This window comes from Panthera leo, chromosome D2, assembly GCF_018350215.1.
Source record: "Panthera leo isolate Ple1 chromosome D2, P.leo_Ple1_pat1.1, whole genome shotgun sequence".
Taxonomy (NCBI): Eukaryota; Metazoa; Chordata; class Mammalia; order Carnivora; family Felidae; genus Panthera; species Panthera leo.
The window spans coordinates 24,349,279-24,369,759 of NC_056689.1; the positions used below are offsets into that span (position 1 = coordinate 24,349,279).

The 20,481-nt window shown below is 35.8% G+C and overlaps 1 protein-coding gene across 7 annotated transcripts in view; it reads right to left on the reverse strand.

Annotated features, from left to right (window-relative positions):
* JMJD1C (jumonji domain containing 1C) overlaps window positions 1-20,481 on the reverse strand; it is a 260,878-nt gene that overhangs the window by 27,414 nt on the left and 212,983 nt on the right. For 4 of the 7 annotated variants that reach the window (XM_042909323.1, XM_042909326.1, XM_042909328.1 and 1 more), the window contains exons 4-11: window positions 17,219-17,324; window positions 15,283-15,348; window positions 14,516-14,640; window positions 12,252-12,395; window positions 11,960-12,152; window positions 10,155-11,842; window positions 6,453-6,625; window positions 3,968-6,177 (exon numbers count right to left, since the gene is read on the reverse strand). In XM_042909323.1, the coding sequence (XP_042765257.1) occupies window positions 3,968-6,177; window positions 6,453-6,625; window positions 10,155-11,842; window positions 11,960-12,152; window positions 12,252-12,395; window positions 14,516-14,640; window positions 15,283-15,348; window positions 17,219-17,324 (4,705 nt within the window). Of the gene's footprint in view, window positions 1-3,967; window positions 6,178-6,452; window positions 6,626-10,154; window positions 11,843-11,959; window positions 12,153-12,247; window positions 12,396-14,515; window positions 14,641-15,282; window positions 15,349-17,218; window positions 17,325-20,481 lie in introns of all 7 variants that reach the window. The other 3 variants (XM_042909325.1, XM_042909324.1, XM_042909329.1) reach the window with 3 other exon arrangements.

Sequence of the window (20,481 nt, forward strand, 5' to 3'; positions counted from 1 at the left end):
TTTTATATAACCATTATTTGAGAGAAGAGGGGCTAATAAGCTGTCTCTTAGTATCTCTCCCTCATTATGATGTCCTCCATTTGATTCAATATACTGATGGAAGCAGTATCTTTTAGAAAATAAAAGGGATGAAGAAAATAAAGAAAAAAGCCAGTATTAACTTGATGGTCTTTTTTGATGGTAGAAAAGGCATCAGGGAAATCTAAAGGAAAAAAAAAAAAAACCTCAAGTGATTAACATTTGAAGAAATTATTTACTATGCTCTACATCACTGCACCATCATGTTTACTAACTTCAACTTAATTGTTGTAACACTGGCTCAAGTATCAAGTAGATAATCTGTCATCTACAGAGCAGAACTCAAAATATTATACATAAATTAAACTTTGCCTATTAAAAAATTTAAAGCATATTCTTTTTAAAACAACCTATGTTGGGACAAGCAAATATCAGACTCCTTTTTTAAAAAAAATTTTTTTTGAATGTTTATTTTTGGAGAGAGAGAGAGACAGAGCATGAGCTGGGGAAGAGCAGAGAAAGGGAGACACAGAATCCAAAGTGGGCTCCAGGCTCTGAGCTCTGAGCACAGAGCATGACACAGGGCTCGAACTCACAAACCGTGAGATCATGACCTGAACCGAAGTCGGACACTTAACTGAGCCACCCAGGTGCTCCCAAATATCAGACTCTTAAAAGTGTACTTACATCTGTATGTCAGGTATGAGATTTACATAGTTTGCTATTTCTGTCATGTTCAAAGATATTTCCTACCCTGTGCTTTCTAATCACTCTGATGTGTGGAAAAGAGGCAGTACAACTATTCTCCGGAGACGATCTAATTCTTGCAGAAATATGTAGCAGATCTCTGGCCTTGAGCTCCCACTATTACTTACCTGTTGACAGTGTGAGGAGTACAATGACAGCAAGATAGCACATCTTAACATAGGAAGTACAGAGTTTAAGCTTCGGGATGGCTCATTTAAAATCTGCTTCCAGTTATTAAGCACTTCTAGGATTGTTGCCTGGTTCTTTAAACTACCTGCTCTCCCCTCTTCTGTCTCTAACTTAGGACAAGCCATGTGGCTTAATCCACTAAAGAAAGACATATTATATGCACACACCACTTATGGAATAAAAATGTTTCCATAAGGCTCGTATGAAGAGTTTGCTATCTCCTCCACTGCACATAAAGCAGATTTCCCCTATGGACAGTATAAAAAATTCAGAGCTTTTAGAAGTCAGAATGAACAAGAATGGTACACTGCTCATAGATTTTTACTTGGCACACGTGATTCCAATCATTTATTTACTTTTTTTTTTTCTGTTACACTTAGAATAAACTAAATTCAATGTATTTCTATTTTGACTAGAAAACAACTATTAACCAATATGCTTTTACATTACAGGTAATGGAACAGTTCAGAGAGTATGGATAACCATACCACTATGAACAATTTAAACAGTATTTATAGAACTGGACATTTCAAAGCAAATTTCAATTCTGTGACACAAAACAGACAATCTGAAGCTATTTTTAATTTAAATGAATGGATGAATTACAAAGACACAAAGTCCCAGGTCATAGAGACAGTTTGTGATATTGTGATTTTTGTTTCTAAACTAGGCGACACACAATGGTAGCGGACTCCTTTTATGAATTTTATTATAAAAGTATTCACATAATAAAATAACTTTATCTTTCAAATCTATACATCTAATTTATTGCCAATATCTAAAATCTAAACTTTGAGAATAACACATTTAAATCAACAAAAAATACCTAGTATTCTTTTATGCCATAAGAACATTTTCATCCTTAGTTCTCAATTTATTAGCAAGTACTCAATCAGCTGCTCTAGCCAACAGAAAACTATGGAGGAAGAAAATAGGAAACAAATACATGCTAACCTTTAATCTTTGATAGTCCATCACTTAAAAAAAATTTTTTTTGAGATATAGCAATTAATTCTGATTATATAGTCTGGTTTTGTGTATCATAGGACTTTGGACATATTTAAATTTGATGGGTAATTTCAGTTCATAAAATTATATAAGAAATTAGTCACAGAAAAACAACCAACTTTTAATTAGCAGTATGGAAAGGCAGCAGATACAAAGACATTCCAAAGCAATAGATAAAATCTCTTGTACCTGGCTTTAGAAGGTACTAAGAAACACACTATTATAGGAGTTATGTGTATATAACTTACACATGTGTAACAGTGTATGTAATCACATTACACTCTCTAAGTACTGACTTAACTCACTCTTTTTGACTATGACTGATGACAACCCCAATAACCATTAGATAAAGGTCATATTTAATTCATGAGGCAGATGATCCACTCAAATATGGAAGTTAGATTTATGAACTCCCAATTTAGAGAACTTTTCTAGACAGCCAGAACAAAGGCAGAACAACTCTGCCCATAATTAACAGATGGCAATGAACAGTCAATATTATTTTGGACTTGACAATAGATGGGGCTTAGAATACCCTCTCTGAGGCTAAATGTTAGTTACTAAGGAGATTTGACTAAGCAGCACAACTTGGAAGGGGGTGGGATGCTGATTCCAGTCTGTCATTGAACTCTTACTTGGGAACCTGTACATTCACTGTCAACATGAACTAGAATATGTACTTAAGAGTTAATTTTATAAACTTAACTTCACAAGAGTTTTCTAAGTGTTAAAAGTTGGAAGATTCGTATCTCTGTTTTCTGTAAATTTAACTCAAGTATCTATCTGTATACCCAACACCAAAGGAAATGTCACGTGAAACAGAAAAGAAACAATTATTGACCACACTATGCCTCCTTAAGAATTCACTGGGGAAGCAAAACACATGAGAAAAGAAAAGGCAACACAGTACACAATCCAATACTCAAATAAATGGCATGTATATTGTATCCTCCGATGTCAATCTCCCTCTCTTTCTTCTGACTATATTTGCATTTCAGTCTGTCAGCCTTTCTGTCTCTAGTAGAGCTTCGTTCTTTCACTTTCTGACTGTCCTTTTCTATGATTCCATCCTCCTGTTTTTCTGTCCTTCACTTTGCCTCTGGTTTCCACACAGGCATGTGAAAAAACCTCATTCAGTGAAAAGGCCCAAATACAAGCCTTCAAGCATCCAAAGTACTTCTTGAATGTCCACACTGTCAGATATTTCATATATTGTATGTGGATGAATACATGGATATAGTGAAACTATTAAGTGCTTTCTGCATTGTGCAACATACCTAAAAAGAAATAAGCAAACTGAGAAAAACTACTTCTAGAGTTAAAAACCTACAGAAACACTTTGGAGTGAACATTACACTTATTTTGCCTTGCTAAGGCCACAAATGAAATACAATCAGTTTTGAAACTTTTACTTACAGAAATTTTTCTTGAATGTAGAAATGAGCACACAAAACCAGAATCCCCTTTTATTTAACTTTTACCCAAAATAAAGAACTTTTTGAATGAGTGGCAATATTAGTTAAATAGAAGGTAATTTCAAAAAGCTTTCAATTTTGTTACCAGATGAGAGAAGGGATACAGGGTGTATCCACACTAATTGAAGTAGTATTCTTCTAAAAATGTGACTTAAAGGAAGTACATGTGACTAGGATTTTTTTCACAACCACATCATGTTAAAGGTAAATAGCTAATTTTAGGAATCCACTTGACAGTACTTAGAAATGGTCAAAATTCTGAGTAACTACTAAATCGGTTTTCGTCAGAGTGCTAGGTAGAACATATTTCTACAAGTCTTTTAAAAATGGAGAGATAGGTCTTCTCTCATTTTCTTTTATAGGGTACTTGGGAAATGCAGAAATGAGGTCTACGAGCACATACATTATGCTAGGGCAGACAAATAAAAGTCAAAAGATGCCCCTGTGCTCACTCATCTTGACAGAACCTACACCGTTATTGCAAGAACATGCAGCCCATTTTGCCTGAGATAAAAAAGTAATTAACTTACCACTATTACTGTTGCTCTGCAATTTCAATTTACTTTTTTCTTTGGCACTCCTGCTGAGAACCCCATTGGGTTTTAAATCTTCTTCTATTTCACCTTTTCTCTTCTGCAAGTCATTTTGCTTCTTTTTGTAAGTTGGCTTAGGTTGCCTCTTAGTCCTTTGCTCTGACTTGCTTTCACTTTCATCTGAGTCTCCACTTTCAGAGCCAGATTCGTAAGTTCTTTTGGCTTTTCTCCTAGTGACTTTATCATCTTTTATGTATTTATCAACTATCATCTTACTATCTACACTATTTTGTATGTCATTGGATGTAGAGGCTATTAAATTGACAGAACATGGCTTGATAATTTCTGATACAGAATTCCCTGAATTTTCCATTTTATTAGTATTTTTATCTTCCTCTGAGTGTCTAGTAAGCCAGGCCTTTTTCAGTTTAGTATGGTAGTTAGGTTGACTTGTCTGGGATGCTTGCCCATTTCCTACAGAGTTTGCTTTGTTTATTGTACTACAGGCTACAGTGCTATCCGAGAGAAGGGAGGCTGAAGATGTCTGATTTTTCACAGCATTAGGCTCAGTCTCGCTGACATTACTACTTTTGTACTGAGCTGCAGCCAATGCTGCCTTGTGCTTTTTTAAATGGATAAAATCAGTTGTGCCTGAGAACCCAGAGCTGGGCTGAACAGCACTTCCTGTCTTACTACTGGCTGGTGTAACTGGAGCTGTGGTGCTGACCCTGCATTCTTGTATCTGAGCCACTGAATGACTGACACTTTTTGAAGAGGTACATTCTAAGGATTTAGAGGCCAAAATGGTATTCGATAAAGAGTAAATTATTTCTGAACCCCCCCAGCTGGAAACACTGGTGGTAGTGGCAGCAGATGTGAATACATCCGTTTTGGTATTACACACTGTATTTATGGCAGACATGACTGAACTGGGAACACTGCCCTGTGAGACAGCCTGGACATTTTTTTCAGATTTTATGTGAGCACTGTCTGAATTCACACTTGGCAGAATGATTCTTCCAGTCTCCCCAGCTTCTGCTGGTTTGAGACAATCTGTTTGATTTGCCCCAGTTGAAGATCTTTCACTAACTCGATCTTTGGAAGCTAACTGCATTGCTGGCACACTCTCAAGTTTTGTACTAGATGGTGGACGAACAATGACAGATGCCATAGCAGCCTGTGACTTTCCACTGCTTTTCTCCACATGCCATTCAGCTTTCTCTTTGCTGAGGTTATTATTAGATTTCCACATTTCTGACAAACTCTGTTCAGAAGAACTCTTAAAATTGGCCTGAGAGTCTTTCGGCTCTGGAATTAGAGTTGGAGGCTTTTGTGATTCTTGAACTTTCCCACCAGCATTTACAGGCATCACTGGGGTTAAAGTTGGAGGGGAAAGACTACTATAGTTGCTTTCCTTTCTTTCCAGGCTGTGATGGATTGGTGGGTGAAATACTGGTGCTCTATGTAAAGCAGGCATGCTCCGGAGTGCATTTGTAGAAGAAACTGTCAAATGGGTAGGACTCCTACAATCATTTCTGAAGGTTGTTACCGAGTGAGAAGCAATTTGATGGGGAAGATGTTCTGGTATCTTGCCTACTAAACCTTCACTTTCTGGTTGGTGTTTAATTAAGGGTGGAGGCTTTGAAAGAGATGATATAAATGAAGTCAGAGTTTGAGGATTAGCTGTTGCAGCAAGGGTATTACTCTGTTTTTCAGTGTAAATATGTGAAACCTCTTTGGATGGATAGGACCTTGGTGGTTCATTGACCACACTATTAGACAATGTAGTGAAATAGTTACTTTGGGGCAAACTCTGAGGCACTGAGTGCTTCATTTTATAAAGATCGGATACTGAACATTCTACATCCTTGTCTTGTTTGACAATGACATGGCTTTTAGGGCTAGAAGATGACAATGCTACTCTGGAATAACTATCTCTCTCACCCTCAAGCCCCTTGATTTTAGTTGTAAAGGGAGCAACATCAATACTTTCTTGAAGGATTCGACGGTGTTCCTCCTTATATTTGTGTAATCTCTCTCCAGTCTCCTGGGGTTGTCTCTGTAATTGATTCAATACAGGATCCACAAAATGTCTATGCAATAGACCATCTTTTCCAGTCTGTGACCTATTCAGATCTAGGTCATTTTTTGCTGATGTGGATGCAACAGAACGTAATGGTTCAATGAAAGCTTTCCTCTCCAGTTCTCTGTAAAGAAAATACACATAAAGGTTTCTGTAACAACTTTTTCTGGTATGATATGAAGATAGCTTCTGCATAATATTATGAAAGGAAAACATGACTTTGCATGTACTTTAATAATACAGAGTACATTAGAAAGTATATCAAAATGGAAACAATAGTACTTACTCAAAGCCTAGTTTTAAGATGTTTCTTAACTTAAAATTATCTGTTTAGAAATCAAATTAAGAAAAACTATGAAAGACGAGGTACTCGTAAGTTTTAAGCATTGGTGAACTTACTCTTTATGGTGATCTATTAAACTTTTTGTCAATGGTGGACTGGAATGTGCTGTAATTTTAAGAGACCGATGAGGCTCTGCACTGGAAGGTCTGACAGGAATGTGACTAAGTAATCCAACACCATCTGCTGAGGTCACAGGGGTGGGCTGATGTAACCAGGGACTGGGAGAATTCTATTTAAAAAAAAATATATACATATACATATATACATATACATATATACATATATATATATATATCAGACTTCAATTACTAGAAAAAGCTAAACACAGTTATCACAGCAGGACTTTAATGTATATTTATGAAGCATAAATGACCTTTTCTAAATATATCTTACAAGAACTATTCAGACAAATAAATAACATAATTATATGGATTTTTCCATGTGATGTAGGAAAATCAATCAGTATCATCATAGTAATTTCCAAACATTTGTTATTTTTTTTATATTGAATGCAGATCTTGAAAGCATTGTCTTTTAACTTCTATCATCATAGTAATTTCCAAACATTTGTTATTTTTTTTATATTGAATGCAGATCTTGAAAGCATTGTCTTTTAACTTCTAAATGTACAGAACCTAGTTCATCAGATTTCCTAACATTCTAATACCATAAAAATATATACTGCTAATACAAAAAACAGAATTTGTTATTACTGAAGTACATGTCACCAGAAATAGAATATCAAGTTCATTTGCCAATTTCTGTTGTCAAAAATAACAAACTTTTTCAATGCATCAATTTACTTAGAACTGGCAGAATATTACATTTTGAAAGCCACTTGTACTTTGTTTCCACTACAAGCTATAAGCACTGTTGGACCATTAAACTTGGAAGTGTGGAAGTACAACAAAATTAATCTTTTATATATCAATATGCTGCCTTTCTCATACTGAATATTTGGTGATACTGATCTCTATGTTGATACTTAAAACTCTCTAATTACATGTGTAAGGATTCGTTCTATACTGACATTCATACACACATACACACTGACATTCTTCCAGAACATACTTTGTGGAGTTATACTTCACTGAGATATTGGGAAAATCCCCTTTGGTTTTAACAAAGAGAGTATATTTTACATCTCAAAGTGATAATGCAAAAGCAGTATGATATCATAACAAAAACATGCTGCTGTAAAATTATTTGGATTAAAAATATACATTATAAAGCATAAACCTCACATAACAGAAAAAATACATATATACACATTAGACACACATGCACATATGCATAAAGATCATGCAGATATGTTTAAAAGGCCTCAGTTTTACACTATCCAGAAATTTTAAGCTACAATCACTTATGGCAATGTTAAATTTTTGACTATAAAATACCAACAAAAATTAATTCCTAGTTGTTTCTTCACTGCTACTCACAATATTAGGATTAAGAGATCTTCATTTTTGTTCAAAATGTTACTTAAATTCACTGCTTTATAACTTTACATAACAAATGAAAATGTGATATGCTTGTTTTTAGTTTAACAAGTTTGTGACCAGTTAAGAAGACATTTTATGCCCTTAAATATATATATACGGAGGCTAGATTGACACAACTGAGAGAAAAATACTACCCAAGCCACTTCTAACAGTTACTTAGACTGATTTTTCAGGGTTGGGAAATTATGGAAGACTCAAAATGATTTGCCAGCTCTCAGTTCCCATGTGTTCTAGTCTGTCTTTGTCCAGTATCAGCTGCATCTACATTTGTGACACATGAGAGTGAACGGTCAGAGTAAAATGTGGGTGCATTAGGCACTAGGGTCACCAGGCCTGCTTTCAATAACGGTAAAGAGGATACTGTAGTAATTAGTGACTCTTCATTGACTTCAACTACTTAATTTATACATTCCAGTAAGATTCTACCTGCCACAAGTTCAATAGCACCATCAAGAATGGAAATGGGAAGCTTATGGATCAGATCAACATAAGCAAAATTCTTCTAGAAATGAGATCCTGCCAACATCAAATGTGGGGATGTTGGTGCAGAATAAATTGTGGAGTTCACTAGTGACTTCATTAAAGAAGACCAAAACTCACACAGAAATGGAGTCCAAAGGAGTTGATTATTTATTATGGGATTAAACCACAAGAAATATCCTTTAAAACTGTCAGAACTCTTAACTGCTAGCTGATGTCCCTTTACCAACAAGGTACACAATCACAACTTAGGAATCAAGGAAGGACTTACTACCATAATCTATGTCACCACTGCTACCCAGAATATAACAATTCCTCTGACAGACTTGGCATGAGGAACACCACCCTTGCATTTATTACCAAGGCTCTACATAAGCAGTATTATCCCTAAGTGAGAAGCTCACTAGCATTACCTTCCAAATCATCACCCCCTCTTGCCTAACTTGTGAAAGATGTCAAAAATACAGAAGTTCATTGCAGCACTATCCATTATAGTCAAGGGGTAGAAGTTACCCATAAGTCCACTGACAAATGCATAGAGAAAATGTGGAATATACATATAATGGAATATTACACAGCTTAAAAAAAAAGAAAATCATGTTACATGCTACAACATGGATGAACTTCAAAGATATGCTACATGAAAGAAGCCACAAGAGGACAAATACTGTATGACTGCATCAATTGGAGTATCTAAAGCAGTCAGAATCATAGAAACAAAGTAGAAAGGTGAAAGGTGGTTGGCCAAAGAATAGGGGGAAGAGGAAAGGGAATTAGTGTTTAACGGGTATAAAGTTTCAGTTTTGCAAGATGAAAATGTTCTAGAGATCTGTTGCACAACAATGTGAATAAAGTTAACACTATTGAACTGTACATTAAAAATGATTAGGACGGTAAATTTAATGTTAATTGATTTTAATCAATCAATCCATCAATCAAGTTTTAGAAAAATTCTGGGGAGACAGTTGAAGAGCAACTTGAGCTGCACCAAGGACAAGGACTAAGTTGTCTGGTGGAGTTTAAGACACCCATTCTCATTCTTTTTGATACTGTGGATGGTAATGCCCTCAACAATCACTTCTTAGCATGAAAATAAATGTGGCTAGAGAAACCACATTAGCCCATGAGGGAATAGGAGCTCTCTATACCACCACCTTCAGCAAAACTCCTCATATTTGATGTTGGCAGGACTTCAGTCCCAACTTTACTCCCAAATATCAGAAGTCTCCAACTTAGGCACCCTTCTGAGAATAAGAGCCTCAGAGAGTCACAGCTTGTAACATACCATCAATATTATATCTAGCTGGGAAACATAAAAATTTGTCTTGAGAATAATTTAAGATATATATCCAATTTATATATAATTTATATATATATATATATATATATATATATATTTTTTTTTTACATATAACTTTACATAAATTTTAATCCACAAATTGTACTTGTAATTTAGCTGAGCATAATTATAGATATGTACCATAATAAGTTATCAAGACATTCATTCTTCATAATAGATATGTCAGAACCAATCTAAAAGTTTTACTTCTTTAAATTGGCTTTTAAAAGTATGTAGGCTTTTCTGAGATATCAGCTTCCATGGTTCCAAAGTTACTAAGTATCAAAAGTTTCACTATGATTGGAAAAATTAGTGCTTGAAAGATTCTAACATATTTTATAATAAGACAAAAAATTAATGGGATATTGGAAACGCACTTGTATACATGTTGATTAATACACATATATTGATGTGTGCCAAACCACAATGTAACTTACCCTCCTTAAAGAAGATTCAGCATTAACTGCATTTTCTGGGTGAACCCACTTAGAAGAAGGTAGACCAAGTCCTGAGTATGCATGTGTTCCATTTGGATATTGCCAAATAATTGGATAAAGTCCAAGCTGATTATATGAAGCAGAAGGATGGGCTTGTCCAAGAAGATGAGGGGACTGATGCTGTAATAACTGTTGCTGTTGCTGGTGTGCTAATGCTAAGTGGCTCAAGCTGCTGGCGTGAGCAGTCTCTAGTCGTGGGTGGCCACCAAGTAAGGAGGCAGCAGGCACTCCAGGTAACACAGTAGGAAGTAAATGAGGGTGATGAACAGAATGGTGTGGACCACTAGTCAGAGGGTGAGTGTTAATGGTAGGTATTGGAGTTTGACTAGATGATCCCGCAAGTAAGTGAGGTGCAGGAGTTAAGGCAGGGTGATGGGTACCTGGATTTAAACAGGTTCTGTGGGATGAAGAATGAAGAGGAAAGGGATGCTGGTTTAAGAAAGGTGAAATGTGATTAGTTCCTGTTTCTGACCCAACAAGTGCAGGATCTCTGTAAACTGTGAAATGCTCATTTTTATCAATGATAAGAGGGCTCTTTGTAGCTTCTAAGGTACTGCCTCGAGTAGGAACTGAATGAAAATTGCATCTTGATAACTCATGTTCTATCTTGTTTGCCAGTCTTCTCTCACCAGCAGCTTGGCTGTTCACATAATTGGCCTTAGACTTTACAGAATCAGGAGAATGGGTAATTTTAGGTTTAAGAACTTCAGGTGAGGGATTTGATTTTGTCTTGTGAATATCTACTGAAGTATTAAGTTTAGATTTTACTGTCTCTGGGGGTGGGCTTCGCTTATGCAGCTTATCTTCTGTGACAGAAACTGCACTCAGAGAAGACATATAAGAGACATACTGGTTTTTCTCTTTTTCCATATTCAGGTGATCATTTCCTGAGGAAGCACTCCTAACATTTGATTGGGTTAAATCTACTTTAACTACATCACTGACCCAGCTCTGGTCGGAATCTTGTTTTGCTGTTTCCAAGTATTTTGCATTTGCAATAGAATGTTTTGAATCACTAACATTAGGATCCATTTTCTGAAGTGTCTGAAGGCCAAAGGTACTGGAGGTTTCCTGAGCCACCTTTTCTGAATTAGTGTCATTCGTAATATCAATAACACATTTTGGTGTGGGTGGTCTGGACACAAATTTCTCCTTTGGTAATGATTCCACTGTATGTGTTTTTTCCATATTGCATTCTTGAAGAAGTAAATCGTTAGGATTATGATCAGAAAGTGTGGCCTGCTCTGATGAACGAATAATCATTTTGTCTTGAAGCTGAGTGTCAACAGACTTCTGCTTCTCTGCTTCTTCATGTTTTTTATCTTCCTGTATTTGATCCCAGGGAGGCTGGCTGTCTATTATTAGTGTCTCTTCTCCTACCTTCTCATTATTCTGGGATTTTCCTTCTTCTCCATTTACCTTTGAAGTGTTTTTATTTTTCAACTCATTCTCTGGCTTCTGCTCTGAGGAATTATTTATTATTCTCTTATTTGAATTTTCTGAGTCACTGCTCTCAGAAAAGTCTGAAACATTGTCGGTTCGTAGTCTTTTCATATTTAGTTTCTTTTCATCTTCCTCAGGTTTCCTTCTTTTATTCATCAACTGTTTGTTTTTCCCTTTAGCATTTTCTGTAAGATAAAAAAAAGGAACAGTTTTATTTTGCATAACTAAAATATTAAATAAGTACCTTTTAAGTGTATTTTTGTTTTATTTGTTCTCATTCCCTTAAAAAAATTGAGTCCTACCTCCTCGTGCTATATACTCATACTTTTCCTCCTTCATCTTCTCTTCATCTGGTATACTGCTATCTGAGCCCTTCCTCTTACTTGGACGAATATTTCTTTGTTGCTGTTGCTGGTGTGTATTCTGTTTTGGTACAGCAGCTTGGGAGTTCATTGCTGGTCTGGGACTATTTGCTTGGGCACGTGTATAATGACCCTAAAAATAACCGATTGAACAATGATTATTTATTACCTGATCCTAAGTAATCTAAGGAAAAATATGTATATAATAATACATCATTAACAACATACATACGTGAACAGCGTTGCTATTTTGACTGGCGCGAGACCTTCGCCGTGATGTGATGCCAATATTTTCACCTTTTAACAAAGAGTGAACAACATCATCTAGAAAGGTCATTTGAACCATAGAAGGATCGACATTCTGTGGTTCTAGTACCTAATCCACAACACAAAACAAGAACAAAAATTAAATCCAATCAGCTAGTCGATATAATATTAGGTATAACTACTGAGTAGAAAATGTTTAAAAATCAGTTTGGGATACTTAATTCATAAGATACTGTCAGACTTGCAATAAATCAGTTTTAGTCATCAAACATAATATTAGCTTGTTTAACATTCTGAAACCTACTGTTTCTTCTGCTAACCAAAAATTTAAAAGCAAATATATTTATTGCAAGTATATCTTAAAAAAAGCAAGGCTAAGAATCAATTAGGAGTAGGGGCGCCTGGGTGGCTCAGTCGGTTAAGCGGCTGACTTCGGCTCAGGTCATGATCTCGCGGTCCGTGAGTTTGAGCCCCGCGTCGGGCTCTGTGCTGACAGCTCAGAGCCTGGAGCCTGTTTCGGATTCTGTGTCTCCCTTTCTCTCTGACCCTCCCCCGTTCATGCTCTGTCTCTCTCTGTCTCCAAAATAAATAAACGTTAAAAAAAAAAAAAAAAAAAAAAAAAAAAAAGAATCAATTAGGAGTATAATGCCAAGTCATAAAATGTATTTTAAAAATAGGAATTTCTAGGGGCGCCTGGATAGCTCAGTTGGTTGGGCATCTGCCTCTTGGTTTCATCTCAGGTCACCATCTCATGGTTTTATGGGTTCAAGCCCTGCACTGGGCTCTGTGCTGTTAGCACGGAGCCTGCTTAGAATTTCTCTGTCTCCCTCTTTCTCTACCCCTCCCCCACTCCCTCTGTTGCTCTCAAAATAAATAAATAAACTTTGAAAAAATTTAAAAGTTAAGGGGTACCTGAGTGGCTCAATTGGTTAAGCGTCTGACTTCAGCTCAGGTCATGATCTCAGTCTGAGTTTGAGCCTCACATTGGGCTCTGCGCTGACAGCTAGGAGCCTAGAGCCTGTTTCAGATTCTGTGTCTCCCCTTCTCTCTGCCCCTCCCCTGCTTGCGCGCTCTCTCTCTCAAAAATAAATAAACATTAAAATAAATATTTTAATGAAAAAAAAAAGGAATTTCCAAAAAGCAGCTATAAAATAAAACTAGGAAAGTAGAACTTAAGAAGAAAATGACAAAAATTGTGTAAATGAATACAAATGGTAATAATTTTTTAAAAAGACATGTTAAACAAGTAACTATTTTAAAAACTAAAGGCAATTCTATGTTCCATTAAGAAATGAAAGTTTGCCACCATTTTAGGAAAAACAAATAAATACAATTAACCAATATAATTTATTCAGCAATTTGGCTAAAATTTTAAGCAAAGCATTTGAACTGTTTCTAAAGGGGTACTCAATTATTCAGAAACCCTCCACAATCCACTCAGGTAGCAAGGTGTAAATATATTTTTTTTTTTTTAGCTACAGCTTTGAAAGATTTGAAATCAAGACTTTCAGACTGTTCTTTAAAACTTCATATGAGGGGTGCCTGGGTGGCTCAGTCGGTTAAGCGTCCGACTTTGGCTCAGGTCATGATCTCGCGGTCCGTGGGTTTGAGCCCCGCGTCAGGCTCCGTGCTGACAGCTCAGAGCCTGGAACCTGCTTCTGTTTCTATGTCTCCCTCTCTCTCTGCCCATCTCCCGCTCACACTGTCTCTCTCTCTCTTAAAAATAAATAAACATTAAAAAAATAATAAGATAAAAAAATTTAAAAAACTTCATATGAAATTTATATCCTTAATACTTAAGGAAGCATACCAACTATGAAACTTGACTTGAAAAGAACTACAATGGTGTGCATTAGTTTTCATTAGTGAAAAGCAATCATTTGGGAAATACATTTATTACTGGAGATAGAAAAACAGATTTTAAGAAAGAAAATATTAGCTGATGAAAGGATTAAAAAAAAAGAATACTCAAAAGAGTTTGATGCTTCTATTTCAGAGACTTATTTGACCAGTGTTGAAATAAATTTGGTATTACTACCTCACTGTGACCTAAAGTGACCTCTAATAAACATCAGATACACTTAAACTTATTAGAAGTATATTACTACAGAAAAAACTTAAGAGATGAAAATTATTTACTGCAAACTTATTGAACCATTTTTTGGGAGGCATGGACTATCTGAATTGTAAGTATCTCTCTTCAAAAGTATTATTAGTTGGACTAGTTACCTGATCATTCATAACGATCATGGTGCGAGTGAAGAGATCATGATGAGTAATTATGCCAGTAAACCACTGGGTGGCAGAGTCTTGTCTATATACTCTCACTCTGTATCCATTTAAGGAATAAGGACCTTAAAAAAACACACACACACACAAGAAACAGGGGTATCTTAAATGGAGACATTTTCATTGAAGAATACCTTTTAGGAGAAACAGGAGCTTTGTGATAGATGAGTAATATCATTTTCAAATATTGGTTTTTAAAAAATGTATTAGAAGTGACTACATATACCTTAGCGCCAGATCACTGTGAAGTTATCATTACACACACTCTACTACACATATATGTTCTAACTCAATGGAAATAAAATACTTTAAGTCAGAAAGACTATTTCTGGCATCATGAGTTAATAAAAGGACAATATAAAATGTAAAGTTATAGTCATCTAGAAAGTCATAAGGCTACAAAGCTACTTAATAGGTGTGGGGTACAGGACTATGTGGCTGAAATGAAAAGGTAATTTGGGATTCCATTATCTTGAGTTTTCTAGTTGCCAAAACTCTACATAACAACTACAAATTTTAATTCTTCTGTTGACAGCTAGAAAAAGCTGCCAAAGTCTTGCAACATACAGAGATTATTAAGTGAATTATAAATATGGCACTAAAAGGCATTCTAAATAAAGAACTATGGTGTACTTTTAGATTAAACTCACTTTTTAAAGGGAAGGATTAAATAATAATAATATATATCTGCATATATTCACACTTACCTATTAAAACAAAAGTCAGTCCACAGAAGAGAATAATGGGAGATAAAAATTTCTTCAATTCAGGTACTAAAATGGTATCAAATATTTAAAAGTTTAACAAGAACTGTGAGGGATCGGATGGAAACTGATACACCTTGATGACAGCATTATACATGGACAATTTACAAACGCTTTCAAAATGTGTAAGTGCTTAATCTTCTTTAATTCTCATTATTTTGCCTCTTATAAAAATTAAGAATATGAAGTTGACAGGTCAAATAAAACATTTAGGTGAGAGATCTAGGAATGAATTGATTTTTAATTCCTGGGCATACAGTTATAAGCCATTTAACATACCAATTAATGGTTTAATATTTATTTGCCAGTTTCAAAACAAAACTATGCTAATGTTGGCCTGAAATATAAGTCAATTAACAAATGTATAGAAAATGTTCCACTTGACCTATAAATTAAATATATTCGGAGCCATGATAATCGATTATACAAACTCTAGTCTTTTCTAACTGTGGAAGAATAAGACTCTAAGAATGTAATATGGCAACAGCTTACAGAATAAGTATGATCAATTTTCAATTTCTATTAGCACAATTTTCAATTTTTAACGGTCTTATTCCTACCACAAAACACAATTTAGAGTCCGCCTCAAATAATTCTGCTTAGGTTGAACAGGGACTATACTGCCTCAATTTTTCACCTCTATAAATAGGGTAAGAAAACAAAAGTTGCTAAAATATATTAGCCTGGCATCTTCAATAAATTGCAAGGAAAAGAGGAAAAGAGATGGGACACATCAACCCATTAAATTGTGGACATTTTTTGGATCCCCTGATCTAAAATATATAAATAAATAAAATAATAAAAATCAATCAAACCTGTTAAAAGTCATTTGAGACATTTACAAAATAAGTGAAAATTTGAACTTGAGTATCCAGTATTTAATATTAAAGAACTATTAATTTTGGGGGGGGCATAATAATGGTATGCTGGCTTTGTTTAAAAAATTCGGCGATGACTGAATTTGATGGAAGGAAACAGGAGCGTGGATGGGGCAGGACCAACCAAGGTTTTATAGCTGTTAGGGCTGGAAGATAGGCACATGGAAGTTTGCTGAAATATACTATTTCTATGCATTTTTTCATATTCTCTATAGTAAGTTTTAAAGAATATTTAGCCTAAGAAGAATTTAATACATAGATGATCTGCTCTATAAGTACCCATACAAAGCAGAGTAGCCACACCTTAGAGATGATCTCTATTATAACTGAAGTTAAATGACATGGAAGTTGAGGGTTGAGATAAATATGGGTATTTAAAAACAAAATTCCTTTTTAAAACCATTCAACAAAATATCAATACTTCATGCCATACTGTCCTAGTTTCAATTCAATGTCACAAAAAGCTTATATGATTTTACAAATAGAAAAAGAAATCACTAAGAATTATAAAACCCCACTGGTTTGAAAGTCACATGTTATAGACAAATTTATAACTTACTAAAAAAAGAAACAAAACTAAAACTAGTATGATGGTCATTGCTGAGGAAGGTGAACTGAAATAGGCCACTTTTATCAGATACTAACAGCATTCTTCAAAGGAAATCATTTGTGGCTTTGGGCAATCCTTTACTCAAACAATGCTTCCTTCTCCAGGAAGGACACACCTAACTTTATTCTGTAATATGGAAATTTTCCTATCAACAAAACACCTGTGTGGTTATAATTTCATGCCAGTCATTTAACTCAGATGAGCTAGTAAGCTGGTGAAGTTATGAGCTTTCTACTGAAATTATGATTTTGCTATTTTCCCTCGACTGGACAGAACTCAAAATATTAAACTGGGTCTTCTATTTATATTGCATGTAATTGAACAACCAAAACCAAACATGAAAAACTGCCCAGTTCCAAAAAAATTTAATGCAGAACTTCAAAATAGTTACCTTGCATAAAAATCTCCTGAACCTTTTGTTCCTTTACCCAGACTTTCACTTCTTCCTGAAGTTGCGGGTTGTCCCTGAGAACTGGGTTTAGGCTGTCTATGTCGTCCTAGAATTACAGATTAAAAGAAAGGTCCATGTTACGCTGTCCTAACGTTAATATTACGAACTCTCCCTCCTATATTTTCTAAGGATTGAAGAAAATTCCTTCATCTAAATGTATGTAAAAACACAAATTCATAAGTTATAGTTCATTAGCAATTACATAACAGCAGAGCATAAGAAATTAACCTATGTAAGATTTGATCCTTGACAACACTCCTAGACAAAATTTGAAATTTACTAATGTGTTTTCTAACTTTAAGTGTGGCCTTAGATAAGTCACATTTTTAAGGGTTTCAGGATGAGAAGCAATATACAAACCAAATAGCATCAGGTCATCTAAGGCTGGTAGCAAAAGAATCGAGTTGAATATTTTAGTGACAATACATATATACATAGATGAATTACCCTCTTCCCATAATGCCTAAAATGTTTTAAACTACAAAAGTCATTATCCACTCTCTTGATTTAAATGCCATCAAATTCAGTTCTACTCAAACTCATCTGACCAGTAACTTCACTGCTAAAACCCAGTGTCAAAGCATCCAGGCAATTAAAATTACATTATTGATGGTATTATCCTCATAACAGGGTGGATCTAGACACAGAAACAACCGGTTCTCTCTCCTTGGAGATGTGAATCACACAGTCACATGGTTTCCCACAATCTGTTGGTCCCCCGCTGGACTCTTTGACATTCTGTTCTCTCTCTCTCAAAGCACCTCTGCTGCTCCTGCATTTGAGGTCAGCGGCAGGAGCCCTAGAGTAGAGCTGGGAAGAACAACAAAGCAGCACTGTCAATTGGCGGCCCTTATGAAAGTGGACTGGCAGATCATGGAAACCAGTGAACAGAAGGGAGCAGAGTGAAGGGAATTCTATCTGGTGAATAAAAATAATGTGGCAATTTGGAAAAGTCGAAAAGTAGCTGAAGAGTACAAAGAAGGACCCCTAATCAAGCAGGTCATACTTCAGTCTTCTAAAGTTTATCTAAATAAAGCTTTTTCTTCTCATCTCATGATGACCTTAAGGGGCTATCATGTATGTATTTTTGCAATAATAGTGTGGCAAATACTCTGATATTTCATTTATACCTAGTGAATACCAACCAAGAGGAAGAAATACAGGCCTTCAAAGTTATCAACTATATTCCTTCGCAAATAAACTGAAATGCTACTTTACAGAAGGAAATACTAGAGTGGAAAAGTATCATACAAAATGTAGATAAAATCTGTCATTTTGGGGGAGGGGGTGGAATGTCCATGACAGGTCTTCTTTTTTGTAAAGAAACTTTCTAGCAATCCCTTTTTTCCACACCCCTTTAATAATACACTGCACACTTACTTACCCTCTTTATTTTAGGAACAGAAAATACCATGGAAAAGTTCAGACTCTAAACCTCTTGATGCACACCAGGTGACAGTCTATTCTATGACAACAAAACAAAGGAAACATTCTATCTCCCAAGGAAAACCATTACCATTTCCAGATAGCTCTGACAACTATCAAGTTCTTTCAAAGTCTTCCTTACTTTAGCTTCCACACACAGATCCAAGCTTAACTCTTCAAAGTCAACAAACAAGTCTAATCACTTCCCTACCTTATAGTTCTTCAAACATGTGCATTCTGGTTTTGTTTCCACAGCTATGAATCTTCTCTAAACACCTGTCTTTATTATAACCACTCTTCCCTTATTCTAGACATTTAATTGGAAAAAAGATGGGCACTTGTCTAGAAAAACACTACACAATCACCTGGGTGTCACTGCTGACTTCTTCTTTTTTAATTTTTAATGTTTATTTATTTTTGAGACAGAGCAAGAGACAGAGTGCAAGCAAGGGAGGTTCAGACAGAGGGAGACACAGAATCTGAAGCAGGCTCCAGGCTCTGAGCTGTCAGCTCAAGCCTGACGTGGGGCTTGAACTCATGAACCGTAAGATCTTGACCTGAGCCAAAGTCAGACGCGTAACCAACTGAGCCACTCAGATGCCCCACTGCTGACTTATTTTAAGTTTACTATGGTCTACTACTTCCAATCTTTCATACTTTGGGGTAGAAGGGGTATAAACTGCTGTTAAAGCAACACTGGCAATACTTCACAGACAGTCATGGGTATGGTCTAAAAAACCAGTTTCCTGTATTGAAACTTCACGGTTTTGGGCGCTGGGGTGGCTTAGTCAGTTAAGCATCTGACTTCAGCTTAGGTGATGATCTCACAGTTCATGAGTTTCAGCCCCGTGTTGGGCTCTGTGCTGACAGCTCAGAACCTGAAGACTGCTAAGGATTCTGTGTCTCCCTCTCTTTCTCTCTCTCAAAAATAAGTAAATAAACATTTAAAAAGAAAAGAGGGGTGCCTGGGTGGCTCAGTCGGTTGAGCATCTGACTTTGGCTCAGGTCATGATCTCGCAGTTTGTGAGTTCGAGCCCCCTCACCCCACCCAGTGAGGCTCTGTGCTGACAGCTCAGAGCCTCAAGCCTGCTTCCGATTCTGTGTCTCCCTCTCTCTCTGTCCTTCCTTCCCCTGCTCATGCTGTCTCTCTCTCTCTCTCTTTCAAAAATAAAGAAACATTTAAAAAAAAAAAAAAAAGAAAGAAACCCATGAAACTTCACAGTTTAAAACTACTAGGCGTAGGGGGGCCAGGCTGGCTCAGTCAGTACAGCATGTGACTCTTGATCTCGGGGTCATGAGTTCAAGCCCCACATTAGGTGTAGAGTTTACTTAAAAAAAAAAAAAAACACACCTACTGGGATATATAAATTGCTCAATGTTTATTTATATTTTATTTAAAACATTAAGATAACAGGCTATATTTCCAGGATCATTAAACATACAAATATCTCCTCAACAATGACCCATTTCTAGTGAGAAAAACACACCATTAAAAACTGACAACTTGAATCTATTTACTGAAATGACCTTATAGATCAAATTTCTATGGACCAATTTCCTCATCTATAAAGCAGTCACTAATATCTGCCTCTTTCCATCTTAATGAATGTGTTTTTACAATAAGATTTTTTAAAAAATAACTACAATTAGCTTTCTTAAGACATCTAATTCTTAATTATCTACGGTACTGGATGACATGTATTACTAAATTAGTTAAAATCCAAGAAAATTATCCCAACATACTGTCCAGTTATGACAGTCCTATTGTTGCCGGAGTA